We start from the raw sequence: 20,146 nt of genomic DNA on the forward strand, positions 1-20,146 counted from the left end.
CACTCCAACAATGTTTTTCGATTTAACTAAAAGTGGATTTCTCAGACTTTTCTCAAAAGTAATAGTGAGGCAGAAATACTAATCATCGGCCCAGACAGTTGCTGAACAGTTGGTAATGACATCTTGCTCAGATGCTTTCAGAAACTCCCTTTTTCAAAATTGCTTTTTTGATTTGATTTTTGAGTTTATTTGAATGTAGTTTTATGTTTTTATATAATGTGTTGTATAAACACTTTGTAAATGTGCTATGGTTTGTAACTATTATTATTGATAAATCGCAGTATTCCCAGATCTCAATTAACCTTATAAGTACAACTACATCAACACTGATGGAAATGATAAATACCCACACACAAAAAAATCAGACCCAATTCTGATAATGTACAGTGCGATCCAATTCAGCATTTGATTTGTTAAGATGTTTATAAAGACATACTACTAATAAAAAATAACAAAGACTCTTCTTCTCCCCTCTTGTGTGATTGTGACAGAACCTGAACACCACAGTGTCTCAGGACTGGTGTCTGGCTCTGCAGAGGCTCATCCGTCTGAAGGAGGAGGAGATCCAGAACGCCAACAAGTGTCGCCTGCGTCTGTCGGTACCAGGCAGACCTGACAAGTGAGTGACAGTCAGGTTCCACCAGACAGCTGTGTGTAGTCTTTAAACGTAAAGTGTTTTTTTTTATGTTCATGTTGTTTGATTTCCACTGTGCTTGTTTTTTTGCTCCCAGGTCTGGTCGTCCAGTGAGCATCATGGTGGTCTTCAACACTCCCAGTCCCCTCAGTAAGATCTCCTGGGTGAACTGGCTCCACCTCGCCAAGATAGCGCAGAGTAAGTCCACCACTGTGTGAGAGTGAATAAGGACTGAGAGTGATTCAACCCGAGATTATCACACGTATCGTATGTTCAGTTTATATCCAACACTGTCATACGGTGACTCTCACATTTTCTGTATACTGAACCGACTGTAGGTGTATTAGGAAAAAGTTGGTGTCCACATATGGTTTGTCACCATATTTGTAATTGGTTCAGATTTTGAAAACCTTGGGTGTGTGTGTGTGTGTGTGTGTGTGTGTGTGTGTGTGTGTGTGTGTGTGTGTGTGTGTGTGTGTGTGTGTGTGTGTGTGTGTGTGTGTGTGTGTGTGTGTGTGTGTGTGTGTGTTTGTGTGTGTGTGTGTGTGTGTGTGTTTTCTTCTGCTCAGGACAAGAAAACACTCCAGGGTGGCAATGTGCTGAAGAAGATATGAAGACAAAAGCTCCATTTAGTTGTCCACTGTTGACCTGCAGACTTCCTGTATTCTTCTCCAAAACCCACACACTGAAGGTGAGAGCTACTAGATGTTGTTACAAAGAGGCAGACATTGGTTGAGCTAACAGGTCTCAGATCAGCCATACTATATTCTGGTGTTGTATCATTCTTCTTACCCAAACACATCATTGAGTCTGAGGCTTTGAAGAACTGATATTTACGTCATACTGACGCTGAAAGCAGAAATGGTTTCAACATAAAAAACGATTCCTGAAAAACAAAGCGTGAAACATCATTAGCAGATGATGAAACCATCGCAAATCTTGAAAATCCATTTTCACAATGTTTCTGACTCTCTAGTATCAGATCAGTTGTCTCTGTGTTTGATCCTTTTACAAGGCTGAGTGATGCTGTGGGTTGTGCACATGTTTATTTGATGTTGAAATGACTTATTTATAGATAAGGTATTTTAATTGATATATCTATAGGCTTTTCTATTTATTAATTGAACAATGTATCCACATCATGTTTAGCAATAAGTAGTACATCAGTAGTATATCAGTAGTATATTTAGTATATAGTAAATTCTATCTTCTTGTGATCTTCTTTAATTACATGCTGCCATAATAGTTCTATGGGAGTGACCTGGAATCCCTGTTGTGTATTCTCTCTTAATCACTTGTCTTATTTTCTTTGAAACCGTTTCACAATCTGTTCAGTCATTTAGCATTTTTTCATCACGATGAAAAATATTAAAAATATATCCATGTTGTCTTTGGCCTCCTACTGTATCTGTTAAACAAGGAACTTCTCCTGTACTGCTTGTACATACTTTGGGGTCTTACAGTAAATGTGATGTGTCTCTCTGTGTTGTGTAGCTGGAGGCAGCTCTTCACAGCCCGTCTAGGTCCAGCCTGCTGGGTTTCTGCACGGCCAGTACGTCCCTACCACAGGGTTACCTCTGGGTGAGTACAACTCAGCTGCAGTATGGCTTGTAGAGGTCCACCTCCAGATTGTCCCCTAATGAGAAGCAGATTAACTGCACTGATGTAGCATTTAATCTAATTTATTATTATTTTATAAAGCAATTTATTGTGTATTATTTTAACATTACATTTATATATTTGTGGTCAAATGACTGATTAGATAAAGGCTGTCACCTTCATTTATGATTTGTGCATCTGTTGTTTGGAAAAATTGTTGGTTAAGCTCAGCTTGCTTATTTCCTCTCATTTGTGTTAATGTTTAACAACTATTTTATTGTGAGTAGTGCGAGGCATGGCCTATTGCAATAACAGACTGGACATTTTGAATGGCAATTTAATTTTCATTAAAGAAATGAAAATGCATTCTTTCAGTATTTTATATACAAATTCATCAGATATGTGGATTTAAAAATAAAAATAAATAATGTTTTATGTAAAATATATGTTTTTGCTACTGTCTCTCCAATCCCCTTTTAGTAACATAACTAAATTCCTTAAATGAATTAATTTCTTTTACATGATTATTATTTGCTGATTTGGTGAATTCTTCCATTTATCTTGTGTACCTTCTGATTGCCATGCACCTACCATGTGGTCCTCTTTTCTGTTCCCATGGTGTTCAGGTTGCTGGTGGAGGAGGCAGCTCCAACCAGGGGCAGGTGGAGATCTTCTCCCTGAACAGAACCTCTCCTCGCCTGGTGAAGACGGTCCCCCTGCAGGCCCCGGTGCTCTGTCTGGAGTATGTGAAGGAGCCATGTCCCTCTGCAGAGGACAGGGAGGCTGACAAGAGCCAGGCTGGAGGCAGGATTGGGAACATCATCTGTGTCGGCCTGAAAGACGGCAGGTCAGACACTACTACTAGCTCTGAGCCTTATTATGGAGCCTTAAACGGATTGCTACGTCACTTTTGTCTAGGCCAGGTCGTTCAGTAGTGTACAAAGTAAAAAAAAAACAGAAATGTGCTATTTAGTGCAGAGGGTATCAGTAGTTACCAAGGCTAGACTAACCACGTCCTGTCCCAAGCCCTGTATTTAAAGGTGCAGTGTGTAAAGATATTTGAAGTCTTTTTCTTTTTTGACCATACATGTGTTTGCGTCCCTGCTTAGAATGAGCCTTTCATATCTAGACAGCCATGTTTCTGCATATAGTGGGTGTCTGCCGGAAATACACCTGAAGATGAAGAAGAAGTACTATTGAATAAACAACAACATACATCTTCACCTCATCACTTGATATTGTGGAAAGACATGAGGCAGTGGTGGATGCCATCTTTAGTAACTAGCTTCTCATCCATGAAAGACACTGTAGCTTCTGTACAATCTAGAATCTCCCCTCTATATGGCTGCAAAATACTCCTATATTTCACACTGCACCTTTAACACACACAGACATGAGACAGATCTGAACATCTCCTGAATAAACAAATAGTTTAGGCTTATCTTCCATCCTCATAGTAATATTTGACTGTTAAATTGTCGTGTGTCTCCTTTCAACAGCATCCATGTGTACAGCAGCGTGGACACAGCCGTCCAGTGCCTGCTGATCCTGGTCAACCCTGACAGCTGTCCGGTCCTCTGCCTCAAACACTCGCTGTCTTTCCTCTTCGCTGGACTGGCCAACGGAAAAGTGGCTGTGTACCAAAGGAAGGCGGGAGGTGGGTGCTCGCTGAAGAATACAGAACAAACTGAAAATGAGTCCACCATGGTCCACACTCACATTGTAAAACTGCAGTAGCATATAGTTCTGACTGGATGATGCCATTCATTCTCCCACAGAGAGATTGTGGGATGTGGACTCGTGCAGGCTGGTGTCTCTGGGCTCTGAGCCGGTGTGCAGTCTGCTCACACTTGATGACGCTGTGTGGGCCAGCTGTGCCAACCAAGTCATGGTCATCCAGGGATGTAGCCTCCACACACAGGTATTTTTTTTTTACATTTTCATGAGCAACATGTGGGCACTTGTATTACATAATGAACATATACTGTAGAACATTTGGGCTGCACTCCTCTGGTCTCTTGTTTGAAATGTGCATCTCATCTCACACCTAGTCCTAGCTCCCAAACTTTGGAACTCCCTTCCATTTGTTCTAAGATCTGTGAACTGTGTGTTGAAATATTCAAAAAGCAGCTTTAAGACCCTTCTTTTTACCTTGCTTTTGTGTGATGCTTCTTTGTGCCTATTTCATTCTGGTTTTACTGTGTTTTATGTCGTCATTGTACTTTTATCTTGTTTTATGTCTTAGTATACATTTTATACATTTTCACTACAGTATGTGTTGTGTCTCTGTCTATGTTTTTATGCTTTTGTCTGTATGATAACACTCTGTGACTTTAAATGAAGTTTCTTACTTATTTGGGATTACCAGAGATTAAAATGAGCTGTTGATTATCTCCTAATGGCTCATGTTGACGGCATGTTACCTTTGCAGAACATATCTCTGTTTCACATGTTATGCAGAACTGGTACGCTTCATTATCTTGGCTTTGTATCAAATTTGCATACAAGAATGAGACTCCTGGCTGTTGTCTTCTAGTGCAGAATTGCTGGCCTAGTTTTTCACAGAGGGTGAACATTTGCATAGCACAAGAAACATAAATCAAAATCGTTTTGTAAATTCAAATACTTAATATACTGGTCCCATTAGCGATCAGGGCTTTCTCTTTCCTAACATGTTGTCTTCTTACCATGAATAACAGTTGTTTAACCACAGCAAGCAATCACAACCTGTCAGTGGTGATTCCTCACAGTGAGCTGACAGGCATCAGGTGTAAATGAGGTGTGTGTATGTGTGTGTGTGTGTGTGTGTGTGTGTGTGTGTGTGTGTGTGTGTGTGTGTGTGTGTGTGTGTGCGCGTATGTGTGTCCACAGGGACTCTAACACTTGTTATGTGAGAGTTTGATTGACAGATGGGTCTGGGAGCTAACAGGCTGCCTGAGGCCCAATCTCCAAACTGACGTCTGCAGCTCAGTCTCTGTGGGGAAAGCTGCAAAATTGAATTGAGCAATGTGTTATTTTGTCATTTGCTGGTGTGTGTGTGTGTGTGTGTGTGTGTGTGTGTGTCACTACGGGGGCTTTGTGAAACTGCTGAATTATGAATTTGCCCTTATATCGAAAAAAAAGTTTTGAGGATGAATTTGAAGAAAAGAAAAGCAAGACTTTGCGACTGACTATGGATTTACTTTGTAGCCCTGTGGCGAAGTGTTACACTTGCACTGACATATTTAGTTATGAAGTAGGGCATCATTCGCTGTTTTCTAACATGTATGCAATTTCAATGGAAATCCAAAATTGTTGGAACCCTATGGCACTGAATTTGTCTAATTTCTGAGTGTGCAGTGGGACATGTTTGGCACAGAGATAAAGGACATAAATTGATTTTGTGTAGAAATTAGCCCAACTGAATAATTTAATTTGAGCAAATACGCAATATACTCTGTGCTCAAATCTGTTTTTGCTTATTAACTGGGTGTGACATTTTCAATCAGATGAATTGACCCAATTTCAGTCCGATGTGTAGTTTTCATATAACGTCCATGGTAAAACTAAGCCAGAAAAAAACAGCAAATGATAATATACTAAGTGAGAGAGGTTTTCATTGTGCATAGGTAGATATTATTCTTGTGTGACCCTCTCTATCTCTCTGTCCCATAGAGTTTTGAAGCCCACTCTGATCCGGGCTGCAGTGTTAGCCACATGGTGCGTTCAGGCGGGGGAGTTTGGATGGCCTTCACCAAGGGCTCCTCCATCCACCTGTTTCACACAGAGACCTTGGAACCACTGCAGGAAGTCAACATTTCCACCCGCACAACCCATCTGACACCAGGCAAGGCCAAGCAACATGCTAACAAACAGAGCCACATGAATATACAGAACAGGGACATAGTGCTGGGATTAGCCATTGAAGCATTTCTAGTCTAGTTTCTTTGTGATTCAGTGAAACACTTTCTGTAAAATCCTTATTAATAAGAAGGTCTACACATACGTTTACCATAATAAATACTATCTTTTTTTTAAGATAATAAGACAATTAAAGGTGGAGTCAGCAAATCCAGGGAATGCTTATTGTAAAAAAATGTTTGTCAAAATCAGTGAATGTCTCATCCCGATCCGCTACCTGTCTAAACTGTGTGCGCTGAAAAAAAACCTGGGCATGTTGGGCATGTTAAACGGGCATGTTGCTAGCTACGGTTGGCCCCCTTGTTTGAATACAAATACCTTGCCTTGGCTGTGTAGTAACACTGTTTTTTCCCCAGCCCACACACACAGTGTGGACAGGTAGAAAAAGCGATTTTGACAACAAGCGTTCTCCAGAACCGCTGACTCCACCTTCAAGTAGTATATAAAGAAGACAACAGTTTAAGTAGTGATTAATTAAGAGAGACAACCTGCGCCATCTTTGATTTTACATGATTTGCTTTGACTTCAATGGTAGAGGCATTTCCTGGATAGTGTAAATAATGACATTGTGTTACACCCGTCGGACATTGTTTTATCCAATTTAAAAACCACTAAGAAGATTACCTACCATCTGGTGAGTTTGTATTGTGTAACATCCTGAGCTGCTCAGTGACTGTGTTGTCTGTCCTGGATCAGGGCTAGACATGACAGTGTTAATGGTGGTGACGTTAATGGTTGAATCTCTGTTTGTATTCTTAGGTCAGGTTTGTGTCTCCAGTTTGTTGATCTGCCAGGGCCTGCTGTGGGTGGGGACCAGTAAGGGCCTCATCCTCACTTTCCCTGTCCCCACACTGGAGGGCATCCCCAAGATCACAGGTCAGTCCTGATTGAAAGATGTTCTCAGTATTTCTTTAAGGTGGTTAGATAATGAAATCAGTACCACGCGATGAGATGTGCTGAGGGGCTAGCAGACACTGAAAATCACTCAACATGGAATTGAATCCCAACCGCATCCAAATGAATACAAGGAACTATATACTGTAAATTGTGCCAGCCATTTATTTAACATAATTTTTACACCTACAACACATTGTATTTGGGTAACATGTTGAGAGACTCAACAGTGACACATAGCTCATTTTACTGGAGAATTAGAAGCCTGTTTAATTACTACCCATGACTCAACGTCATTGGAAATGCGGGTCACCCCTCAATGCTCATTCCCTCTTGTTGTATAGTGGGAACTTAGTACCATGTTCACATTTGCCTTTTGTGTTGTCCAACATTGACAACTATCATGCTTATGCTTTATGTCCCACAAGCCCGGTCTGAGCTGGGAAAGACAGCTTTTAGCTTCAGTGCACCTGACTCCTGGAACAACTTACAGCTAAAAATTAAACTAAATACATTCATATCCTTTGACCAATTTAAACAGACTATCTTGGATCTGCCAAACTCTACTTGTAACTCTTTTAATTAGACTATATTGTACTTTATGCCTAATTGCTGCCACTCTTCCCCACTCTGTAAATGTTTCAATCGTTTTGTTTTCTCTTCTCTTCACTTGTTGTGTATTTGATGTATTTGCATTGAATATTTTGTTTGTATTGTTTTGAATTTGTTTTGAACTCGACGTCATTGAAAATGAGGGTCACCCCTCAATTGGTCTCTCGAGGATAAATAAAAGTTAAATGAAATGAAAATGAAAAATTATAACTAACATTGGTCATAGGTAATTTAATAGTATCTTGACAGTGGATTGAAGCTCCTAAAAGTCTATTGGGTGAAAATAGGCAACAGTTGGGCCCTTAATGTAGCATAAGGGTGTAAATAAAATAAATGGGGTTCCTTTCTTTCTGGATTTGTTTTTCTCCCTGATTTTAATAACAAACATATTCTGTTAATCTCTCGCCTGTTTCTGAAGCTACTTTTTTAACGAAACATCTTCAGTTTCATATTGCAGCTATTGTCTTATCTGGAACTGTTGTACTCTTCAGGTAAGGGGATGACGTCTCTGAATGCTCACTGTGGCCCGGTGGACTTCTTGGTGTCCACCTCCAGCACACTGGCCTCTGACCTGCTCCGACGGGACTCCATGATGGCCAACGGCAGCGAGGAGGGGGCGTACGGGGAAGGAGGGGGAGGGGGAGGGGACGATGGAGGGCGCAGGCTGGAGCAGAGCAGCTTCCCCCAGGACTCTGAACTTCCTGTGACGAGAGAGGAAAAGCCCAAGAGACTCCTGCTGCAGTACCGCCTCCACTCCACCTGCCAGCTGCCTGGGAAGGTGCTGACGGCCCAGCCCGACCAGGGGAACAACAGGGCCTCCCCAGACTCTCTGGAGCACAGCCCGGAGGACGGCTCCATATACGAAGTGAGCGAGGACCCTGACGTGTGGGTGAGGGGGCGGCCCGTGGACTGGGGCAGGGAGGGGGAGGCCAGGCGAAGCAAAGTCACCTCGGCGGCCATCTTCTCCGGTGGCAGAGGACACCGCAGGATAGGACAGAAAGCCCCAGAAGATTCCACTGAAAACACATTGCTGGTGTGGCAACTCCCTCTGACTGTCAGCCAATGACAGACCAACGTGTCACCACCAGGCTGTCTCCTCTCATATTGTGGTTAAGGACACTTGTGAGGATTCCAGCACCAGCTCACTTCTAAATGTTTTAGCAAGGCTCCACATCTGATCGAAAGTTAGAAGAGCCAAAGACACATCACCTGTGACAAGGTCCTGTTTTAAAGGTCACCTATTATGCAAAATGCACTTTTTCATGGTCTTTCAACATTAATATGGGTCACCGTGTGACTAGAGACTCTCTCAGTATGAGGAAAAAACAACTCTCTCTTGTTCTTTACCTCCACCTTTCTAAAAACCTTTGCTCAAACACCCAGTTCAGATTTTCTCTCCATATGATATCACAAAAGGGAAAGCCACACACCCCCATCACCAACCTTAACTAGCACTACCTCCTTCTGCAATAAACACACCCCCAGATACCCCTGAATCTAACTGGCAGTTAGATTCTGATCAGCAGTTAGATTCAGGGCCAATCAGAGCAGACTGGGCTTTTTTGGGAGGCAGGGCTAAAGAGGTCTCTTAAACAGACCATTTTAGAGAGAGGCTAAAAAGAGGCGAATCAACAATGGCACGGTGAGAAATATAAAGGTTGTTTTGGACGCTACACAATGAAAACAGTTTCTAGTAGAATCCCAAATTACAATTTTGAACCTGAAAATGAGCATCATACGTGACCTTTAATGTCAGTGGTTTGGTTGTGACAGGTGAACACCATAAACAGGTAACTTAAGCAGGCAAACATTAGAGGTCCCATTACTTGTGAAGCCCAGCAGTACGTTAAGCAGCAGCTACCTCCACTAATGTCGGACATCATGAAGTCCAACACTCTTAAGCTCTTTGTCCAGATACACCATGACATGTAACTGTATTAACTGTATCTGGTCCTCACAGTGAGGTTTCCATCGGGTCTGTATGAAGATTAAAACCACACCTTTAACATACAACACTGCACTAAAGCGCTTGGTGGATGGATACACTGCCATTGATTAAGAAAAAGTCCCAGCATCTGACTCCCCAGAAACCCCCAAATTGTAATTTTTCAGTTTAAAGGTACACTAGGTAGAACTGTCTGATTCTTGTATTTATAAAACACATCTGACAAATGCTATCCAGTATACCTTCAATATACATATGAACACAAATGACATACAAGTGAGCTTTAAAGGTATCAGCTGACGTATTTTGATCTTTCAACGGAGTCTGGCTAGCTGTTTCCCGCCTGCATCCAGTCTGTGTGCTAAGCTAGGCTAACAACAACTGCGCAATTGTCTTTGTTAATGTGTTCCTGAGTCTTTTGCTTCTTGTAAAGTACAAATTGTCAGGTACAGTTCCTGCACATCCATCTTTGCTGCCATCTAGCAGTCCGACCTGTCACATAGTTGGTAGATCCTCCACTCCGCACTGACCGTGGGACTGTGATTCCTAAAAACATGGTGGAGTGCTGCAACTTCACCACTTACACCAACAGACTCTCTTAAGGTTTACATCAAAACAATTGAATGAACTTAAGTTAAACCTCATTGCTCGTACCAATTATTAAAATTGTATTAATAAATGTTTAAACGTCATTACAGTTGATGTGCATGTGAATGTACTTAATTTGCTCTTAAGACAGGCACCTTAACATGCTCTTTTCATAATCATGTACTTAATTTTTTGTATTGTAAAAACATAATGGTACTTACAGTGATGTTCGAAAGGCTTTGATTTCTGATGCAGAATAGTGTTTTTTAAAAGACAGAGAATTAAAAGATAATTTTATTCTCTGTCTTGTAACATCTTTCTTTTAATGGAGGCATCATCGATAGACATATTCAGTATGTTTACACCAACACAAATATAATTGTATTATAAAATATATTTATTTTGATATCAATCCATTCAAATTGAGCAGTTGTGTATATCAACTTTTTATTGAGTAAGACTTCAGTGTCTCTTTATCTCAGTATGAATGTGTTTTAATTTCCTCCCGTGTTGCTTCACCTTCATGGGAGAGAGTTTGTCGCCATGCTCGATGCAGCTGGTCTCAGTATTTAGTGATACGAATTACACTGGCACTTTTAAATGAAATAAAAAATGTTGAAAATGATTACATTTACTGGTGTATTTCTTTTCAGTCAATGCTTTGTGTCATGCCATGTTGTTTTGCTTCTTTTACACTCAATAGAGTGCTTAAAACACTGTTGCTTTTACAACATTAAGACAATTAGGAAAATACAGTGCTATACTACAATACTGTGCATACTGTCTGTCACAATTCAACAGTGGTGTATACATACCTCTCGATCAGGTCAGCTCATGGTGGAAGAGGTTTATGGAGATGTATATGTCGAACACAGGAATGTTTATTGAAGCTTGGCCAAGGAGAATAAAGATGAAAATTACAGAGCAACGTTAAGTATTGCGCTCTGTATTCTGAAAGATGCCTTCTAAAGAGAAGCTTGGACCACTGGCTCAAGCCTCATACCAGTCAGAGTGCCTTATCCAGTGACAATATTGGACAACTGCGAACATATCTGCTAGGTTATATAATATTTGAACCAAGGCCCTAGTCTTTGCCCTGGGATTCAGCTCACCTAATCTTTTCTGCGTCAAGTTGTATATCTCTTGACTGGCCTTCTAAGGTCTCAGTCTGACGGCTGTGCACTACTCTAGTCAGAATACCAATGATTTATTTCCTAGCTGTGGGGACAGTCTTCTTACTTCGTCTAGGTAGGAATGACTGATAATAAACCCTGACCTTGGCTACTTCTGCATCACGCTACCTCACCAGCCAAAGGTAGCTGCCTGCATACTATGCTGATAAACCAACGCAGCTGTATTAGATAAAACATTAAAACATGCAAATCTAGAAAAATAAAATGTAACACACTTGATTAGAAAGTGCCTGTGAAAATATTGTAAAGTAAAGTTTCTTTTTGTTTTTGGAATGGACTATCTAATGTACTGTACAATCTACTGGAGTCAAAACTGAATGACGCTCTATTTACCTAAACATAGAACAGTCAGATCCTTCCTTGTGCAGGTCATGAGTTGAGACCTGGAGTTGTAAACCTTCACACAAGTCAAATGTAACCAGTGAATAAATGTGTTTAAATGAATAAAGGTATTGTGTAAGTGTAACAAAAATAAGCAAATGTGTACTCTTACCAATTACTTAATACATTAAACATGTAACAGATATAAGACAACCTTATGAATACAATGAAATAACAATACAGGATAATGTAAATAATGTTTTTCTTGAGCTTCAATTTAAATGGATTGATTTGCATTTGTAACAAGCAACACCTGTCACCTCTTTCACAAAATAAAACAAAAATAATGAGTAAAATGATATTCAGGAACTTTATCTTTGATTCCATTTTAATTTATTGGAACCCTTTTTTATTAACTTTGAATAAAATCATCTTTTAATCAATGTTTTTTTTTAAAGCATTTGTTAATTTTACTTGGGAACATTGGTGTGTTTTACACCTCATAGTCATACAGATTATACAGATACAAACGGAGACAGATGGGGAGTAATACAAGGTAGTGGTGTGGTTTTGTGACGTTGAGTGGTGTGGCCGACTGAGTCCAAACAGGTGGTTAGGGAACCGCAGAGAAGGAGAATGCTGAAGAAGAAGGCTGGAGCTGGGGGAGCCTAGGCGAGTCTGGGTCCAAGCTGAGTTCTGGTGCACACTGGAAACTACAATTCTGGAGGATGGAACACAGAAACACGGGGTCTGAGTCAGGTAGGTTAACACCATAAACAAACGTGGTCAAAGATGCAAAGAGCCTGGTCTGGATGGCTCTTTAACTTTTGTTTTATAATACACCACACTCTAGAGACATGTCTTGTAGGTTGATTGGAATGTAAGTCACTTGAACAGCACCTGTTAGAAGTGACTTTAATTGAACCCTCAGCTTATCATGAACCCTCCAGCACAATTAACCTCATGCGCATGAAATCAGATAAGAAATATTAAAGTCAGTTAAAATACATCTATTGCAATCCTGATGAGAGCTGAAAAACAAACACAATTTCCAGAAAAGTTCTGCCCATGCTCTGTCACCATCACCTTGTCCTGTTTCTTCCTATGTTTCATGTCAGAACAGTTCAGTGTTGTGTTCACCCTGTCTGTAATGTTTGTGTTTAGTGTGAATGTTAGAGTTGTGTGGTCTTACATTCATGCTCAGCACTGATGTACTGGACTCCTCTCCAGTTCTTCCAATGTCAGCCCTAACAGCATGGGGCTTCACACCTGCTTCCCCTCCAGCATGGCAAACATGAGAGCCCTCATATCCTGGATAGCCTGGGCCTCCTGGGAGCGGAGGAGCCATACCAGTCTGCACCTCAAGGCATGGAGCCATGCTGTGCTCCTCTGAACCTTTTGAGCAATTCTGGTGCAGCAACACCTTGCATGAGCCCTTTCCAGCTGGGAGACAGAGACACTCTTTCCAAAGATTTCATTAATACATTTTCACCCACATGAAAAGAATGAATTAGCCCATCTGAAGGCACCGGGTATGGAGGACCACAAGGGTCACGGAAATTGTATTAAAACATTTATTTATTTAATAGCTAAATCTAAAATGAAAACAGGAATTAATAAAAGGGTTTACAAATTCATTTCTGGATTGCAAATTTTGAAGGGAGCAAAATGGCCTCTAATAAATCAGCCCTGTCAATTTATTTATTTTTAAAGAAATATATACGGTAGAAAAGAAAGAAAGGAATGAGAAATAAATGAAAGGGAGGGAAACAGCTGACTGACTTGCTTTTAAAGGAAAGGGGAGAAAACCAATACAATCTCATTTAACAAGGAAGGAGGGTTGATATGTGAGGTCATTTCAGACTGTACAGAGATACACACTGTACAACTGATTATTAATCATTTTTCACTTAGTATCAACATTTATTAGTGGCTAAACTAATGACTTGATAAATTTTATATAATACAAAATAAAATAAAAAAGTTCAACATGGATCAAGGGAGACATGGGGCCCACAATGACTTTTTTTTTTTTACAGAGTCCAGAGTTTTGTGGATGTGCACAACACAGTCAGGAGCCAATACAATAGGAGCAGACCTGTCAATCAAAAAGGCAACAGCCGCAACAGACCTGAAACAGCCTGGCATACCAAGGATTACAGGTGAGAGCCCTGACGAATAGTATGCAACAGGACGGTATAAAGTGACCCATGTTTCTGCACCGGGATGGCCGTAGTGAATCCATTTGTCTTGTTCACGTACAGGTGGAAAGGCAGTTGGTAGTCATGCAGACCCAAATCAGGAGTTGTAGGTAGTGATTTATTTTCTCAAATCCAGAAAGGTTTTTGTGCATATCTGAAGTCCAATGCACAGTAGATTTGGGTGGCAGATTGTACAGTTTCCACAATGAACACAGAGTCCATAGCTGCAAAACAGAACAGCCAATGTCAGCAAAAAATGTGCCATCCCTAGGAATGTAAGCAGGTCCTTTTTCGTTTCCGGTTGGGGGCATGTTGTTCAGGAGTCCATCTCTTAGCACATAACCCATATGTGACCTCAGGCAGGCAACACGGCAGCTTCGGCAAGGCAAGGCAACTTGATTTGAATAGCACATTTCGTACAAAAAGGCAATAGCCAAAAGAAGTTCTGCAATAAAACTCAGCCAGTCTCTTCATGAGCAAAACAGAGTCCTTGTGACACGCTTCCGTAGATGGTGATTGGATCAACAGGTCGTCTGCGTAAATCAGCAATGTTACTTCCACCATGAAATTGCAAATCTTCCAGATCACCTCTATACCGCTGCTGCATACACCGTGGGGCTCTCAACAAAAACCCTTTCTTTCACCTTTCACAGGTATAGTGTTTACCTTAAAATGTAAAGATACTGGCAGTCTGGGTGCAATGATATAGAGAAGAAAGCTGAACATACTGTAGATCAATGACTGTGTTGTGCGTGCAGTTTCAAGGTAGTGAGGCAATCATTGAATTGGTGTCAGACACAATTGGAGCTGTGGGAACTAAAATGTCATTAATGGCTAGATCTTGTAAAAAAAAATCTCCCCTCGTATGGGTTAAATGGAGGGTATTGCATGGGCTGGCGGTATCAACCAGCACACCCAGATCAATATGTGATGTAATTACACCTTCTATTCCTGTAATAGCTTTGTGAGGCAGATTCTACTGTCTTATCAGAGGCAGCTTGGTATTATCCTTGGGTGGGGAGTGGGAGGTTGGGGGGGAAGGGGGAATTACAAATACCACATGATTTTTATGTCTAGCCCACAAAATAGCTAGAACTTTAGAAAGTTCAGAAGGAGGCATATACTCTTGTGAAGGTTGGCGGTTAAAAGCCAAAAATGTGTTTGAGGCAATAAGATTTGTTCGTTTGAGTGGATCATGTACAAATCTCCACCCAGCCGAGTTGCTGTTTGAGTGTTGAGAGGCAGATACAGCAACTCTAAAGGACTTAGAGCAAGCCCCCACATTACGACAGGTTCACGACCTGGCGTGACTGCAGTAGAAACACCTAGGTAGGGACCAAATTATTAACATTGCAGGTGAGGATTTGTTACATCTTCAGCAATTTTTTGAGTGTGTTGTAGGCTACAGTGAAAGAACATTAAATGTTAAAAATTTGGCAAAACATAGAAACTGTGGTAACATTCACTTCAACTTGCACAGTTAGGCCTTCAGCGGGACAAGGACTAACGTTAAAAGTTGAAACAAAGTTGCTGCTTGAGTTGGATATTTCTGATCTGATCCTGTCTCTCCTGCATGTCTGGCCCTGGCAGAGTTGTTTGTGAGAGCAGGGTAGTAAGGAGTACGGCAAGGGCTGGCTGTTCCCATGTTAAACACCTCTGGTTTGGATATGGGGCCCTTGCTGGACGCTGTGTCTGTGAATAGCAGTCTTTATACCAGTGTCCATGTTTGCCACAATTGTAACAATTTTTGTTAGGATTTTGATGTGAGATTTGTGCTGTTGTTGCTGTGTCAAACGCATCGCGTCTGTCCAAAGCCAAGATTGTGTTGACAGTGGTCTGCCAATCCAGGATGGACCATTCAATAACACGCGATTTGTAAACCTCGGCAATATGTGGTTTCACGCTGTGCAGGAAGGTCTGAACTGTGAAAAACGTGTTATCCTCTCTTTTCATGCCAGCGTTGTCGTCCCACACAGATATGAATCTCTCAATGAACTTGTCTAAGTATTCTCCTTTCTTTTGCCTACAAATCAAGACCCGGGAGAAATCACTGCGTTTGCTTGCACATTTCATGACTGCATCTTTAGCCTCAGCGTCAAGCCACATAGATAATGTCTTGCTCTCGGGCCATTGGCCGTCCTCTCTATGGTCAGGGAAATTAAACTCATCCTTACAGTGCACCCATTCGTGACCATATGTGAACTTTATCAGTTGTTTTACATCAGGCACTAGGCAATTGTACGCAGAACACACTCGATATAGCCAGCAGTGATATTCTTCTGCTCGTTTGATAGGATTAGGGGCAACACTGGTCAGGTGTATTAATTCAGATGGGGTCCAGGGCATACAAACAGGCCTGGCAGCTTTCATTACTGTGAGGGGTGTGTAGTTCACTGTTGTCTTTCCAAGTTTCTTTCTAGTCAGTGTCGTTCTAATGTCTGTATCGCTTTCAGTGTCGTCTGTATCCACGGGCAAAGTACTACTAGTAGTACTACTTCTACGCCTGTGTTGTTTTACTTTGTGTGACTTTGAAGATGTCCCCTCAATTACGCTCTCTGTGTCTGTGTGAGGAGTGTGTTTGTCTGTGTAGTTCACCGCTCTCTTTCTAGCCGGTGTGGTTCTAATGTCTGTATCACTTTCTGTGTCTTCTGTATCAACAATTAAAGGACTTCTACGCCCGTGTTGCCTTAGGTGTGACTTTGAAGATGTCTCTGCAGTTGTGCTCTCTGTGTCGGTGTGAGGAGTGCGTTTGTTTTTAGGTCTTGTGACCATTTCCTCCGTCTTCTCCTCTGCTGCTGCTGCTGCTGCCTGTGTACCCGAGGCTGTGTGTGTTACTGGGTCCTGATCTGCCTGCCCAGACCCCCAATGGTGTAGTGCCACATACTCTGTGTATTCCTCCACAGTCTCTCTCAGTTCCTCCGAGCCCCATTCAAGAACACCCTTTTCATTCACACTCACAACAACACTACCCTCTTGAGACACTTCCACACAATGTCTCGTGAGTGGGGAATCACAGGATGGGTTTCCCATCAATGGGTCTAAATGATCTCTATCTAACAACAATGGAAGTGACGACTCGCTGCCACTCCAGTCAGACATGCGCGATGATGTGAAAGGAAAAACATAACTCTCCTGTCTCCTCAACATCCCATCAGTTATTGTTTCAATATTCTGTTCAGCTTTTCGGTTTACCCATTTTTTTACTTTCGCTTTTAGAGATTTAACTGTAGGTTTAGATCTAGCCTCTGCTTTGGACTGTTTAGCACCCATTGTACACTATACAGACAGTGAAGACAATCACAATTCAAACAGCTAACATGAAAGCACCATTCAGACAGACTATATCAATAAACACTGCAGAAGCATCAAAAGACTCCACAAACCTTATTATTTTTTTTAAATAGAAAATATATCTATAGTGACAGGGGTTTGATTCTTATTAAATGAACCTCTTGCACACAATTAACCCAGTGTTGAATAGCTATTAAGCCACAATAGCATTACATCTCAAACAAATAACCTATACAGTCAACCCAGCATCACTACTGACACACTAATTGTATGATTCATAACTTGTATAAATTAGCCGACCAAAGCAATTCAACTAGTCCAATACTAATTTGCCAATTTCAAATCCTTTTACTTTTATTTGACCATCAACTGGGAGGTTTGTTATGGCACATTCGTCCTGAGAAACACTCTCAGAGGGATCAGCCAGGACGCACGTCCCAAAGACACTGAACCCTGAGCTTTTCACAGGTTTCAAATATTCCCTGCTGAATTTAAACAGATTTACAGATTCTTTATGATCTCGTCAAACACAGACGTGGTAAGGCAACAAAAAAAGAAAAAAATATTGCGCTTACCAGGTCGTGGTTATGTTGAGATTTTGCCAACAAGGCACATTTGTGTTGTATTTCCCAATCGATCAGGTCAGCTAATGGTGGAACAAGTCCCAGAACAATCAGATGTCTAACACAGGAAAGTTTAGTGCAGCCTGGCCAAGGAGAATAGAGATGAGCATTTCAAAGCAGCGCTAAGTATTGCCCTCTGTATTCTGAAAGTTGCCTTCTGAAGTAAAGCTTTAGAACCGCTGGCTCAACCCTCACACAAGGCAAGGACGTGTCTTATCTAGTGACTCAGTGATCCTCAGTGGCCTTCTGAAGTCTCAGTCTGACGCCTGTGCACTACTCTAGTCAGAATACCAATGATATATTTCCTAGCTGTGGGGACAGTCTTCTTACTTCGTCTAGGTAGGAATGGCAGATAATAAACCCTGACCGTGGCTACTGTAAGGATACAATTAACACAAGGTGATAATACTAGCTTGATTGCAGCCTCCTCCACCTCCTTGCATGTCATGCATTAATTCCAGGTAGGGCCAGTCCATTGTTCATCTCCAGACACTCCCTGTTGTGTCATTCAGTCAACCAAGAGACGTCCTGAGTACTTTAGTGAGCATTGTGTGACTGTAGGCTACCTATGTTCAAGTGTAAACCAATCACATGACAGAGATGGTGTCAGAAATGTACAGAAGCAAACAAACAAGGATTAGCAAAATAACCTAAATGTACATGTTGGACCCTTATTTATATTTAGTATGAAATAAAACATGTTATGAATGCAAAATGGCCTCAAGTCTCAAAATTGACCAGTGCATGAAAAAAAGTATGTTTTTTCCTGCAGTTTCTTAACTTATACATCCACAGCTGACATTTGATCAGGCAATTACTGCAAAGCTTAATGACTGGGAGACCTGTGTTATGAACTGCGCATACTTTTTAAGTGATTGCTGTACGACTATAGAGTGATTTTGTTAACAAAAAATATAATTTACTTCTCCTTTAATGAAAATGAGATCAGGGTGCTAAATATTGATGGAGGGCAGAACTTTTGACTCTAAAGCAAGAAAAGCACAGATAACAAATGACATCATCCTAAATGATAGTGACATCCTAAATTCATATACTTTTTATTTGAATCCATTCACGTTTCAGAGTCTCAGTTGAATGTGCTTCTGCTGCTTCTATATTTATCCTCTGACGGAGTGTTTTTTTTTGACAGAAAGGTGGCTTTTTCATTTTATTTTCCATGACAACAAAGGGAATTATTGTGATGGAGGGTGGCTCACTACTGCTTTCCTTCTCTTTCCTTATCAGCAACTCCACCTGAGCCCGTCCGATCCGCCAGCAGGGAGAACCCATACACAGACAGTCGAGGCAGATAGGGGACAGTTCAATTATTTATAGACAAAAGTGAAGGTGTATATATGCAGCTGCTAGAAGAGATCGTACAACAGGCTCAAAAAACTAATGCACAATGCATGGTGATAGGTGCGACAACCTGACAAAAACTGACTGGTGGCTGGTGTAGGAAAGGAGGCTTGTGTTTGTATACAGCAGGGCTTATGAAGGAAAGTGTAAACAGTTGAGCAGATGGGTGGGAAAGGTGTACATTTCGGGAATCAAGTGGACAGGTAGAGACAGGTGATGGCAAAGAGGAAATGTTTGGCGGAAAGAGGGACAGGGCGGCAGAATGTGACAGCCTTCGGTTTCACCATCTGTAAGAGCAGAACCTTGTTTTCTATGTCCTGGATCCCACTGGCTCTTTGGCACACACACACACACAAACACGCACACACACACACACACACACACACACACACACACACACACACACACACACACGATAATCAAAATAATACAATCGCCCCAAAACCCAAATTAAACCACAAATATGAAAATGAAACAAAAAGAATAAGCCACAATCGATTGGGGCAGGCGCTTGATACTGCCAAACAAGACAATTATCAATTAACACAATTAAATTAAATAAACCGAAAATTGCTCACATAACCACACAAAATGATGTCCACAAACAAATATACATCCTAATGAAACTGATGCAAAACAAATGATTCATTGTTGAACTGGAATTGATGGAGTTAATTCAGGCTTTACTACGGAAGGTGTCTGTATGTGCCCCCCTATGTGCAAATGAGACAGACAGCTTTGAAGATGCAAGGATATTTTTAACCTTCTCAGAGCATGATTTATCTCTGTACTGTGAAATGTGGATGATAATTACTTGAACACCTGCTGTGCCGACTCCTAAACTCTGCTGTGATCAACCTGCATACTACTGAGGATATACTTCTTATGTTTTAGTGAGTCTGTGTAAATAGGGAAGTCTGGGCCAGGTTCTTCTTAGTTATTAAAGTTATCACACACACACACACACACACATACACACACACACA

At 41.2% G+C, this 20,146-nt stretch overlaps 1 protein-coding gene across 1 annotated transcript in view; it reads left to right on the top strand.

Annotated features, from left to right (window-relative positions):
* LOC307253357 (rho guanine nucleotide exchange factor 10-like protein) overlaps positions 1–10,759 on the top strand; it is a 31,034-nt gene extending 20,275 nt beyond the window's left edge. Inside the window, exons 19-28 of the mRNA XM_080031355.1 lie at positions 492–619; positions 732–832; positions 1,204–1,325; positions 2,129–2,215; positions 2,860–3,080; positions 3,733–3,890; positions 4,012–4,154; positions 5,888–6,059; positions 6,893–7,009; positions 8,131–10,759. Coding sequence (XP_079887481.1) covers positions 492–619; positions 732–832; positions 1,204–1,325; positions 2,129–2,215; positions 2,860–3,080; positions 3,733–3,890; positions 4,012–4,154; positions 5,888–6,059; positions 6,893–7,009; positions 8,131–8,705 — 1,824 coding nt within the window. The 3' untranslated portion in view covers positions 8,706–10,759. The remainder of the gene's footprint in view (positions 1–491; positions 620–731; positions 833–1,203; positions 1,326–2,128; positions 2,216–2,859; positions 3,081–3,732; positions 3,891–4,011; positions 4,155–5,887; positions 6,060–6,892; positions 7,010–8,130) is intronic.
* Positions 10,760–20,146: the final 9,387 nt, after the last annotated feature.

Source organism: Ammodytes marinus (genome assembly GCF_949987685.1).
Source record: "Ammodytes marinus genome assembly, chromosome: 7".
Lineage (NCBI taxonomy): Eukaryota > Metazoa > Chordata > Actinopteri > Uranoscopiformes > Ammodytidae > Ammodytes > Ammodytes marinus.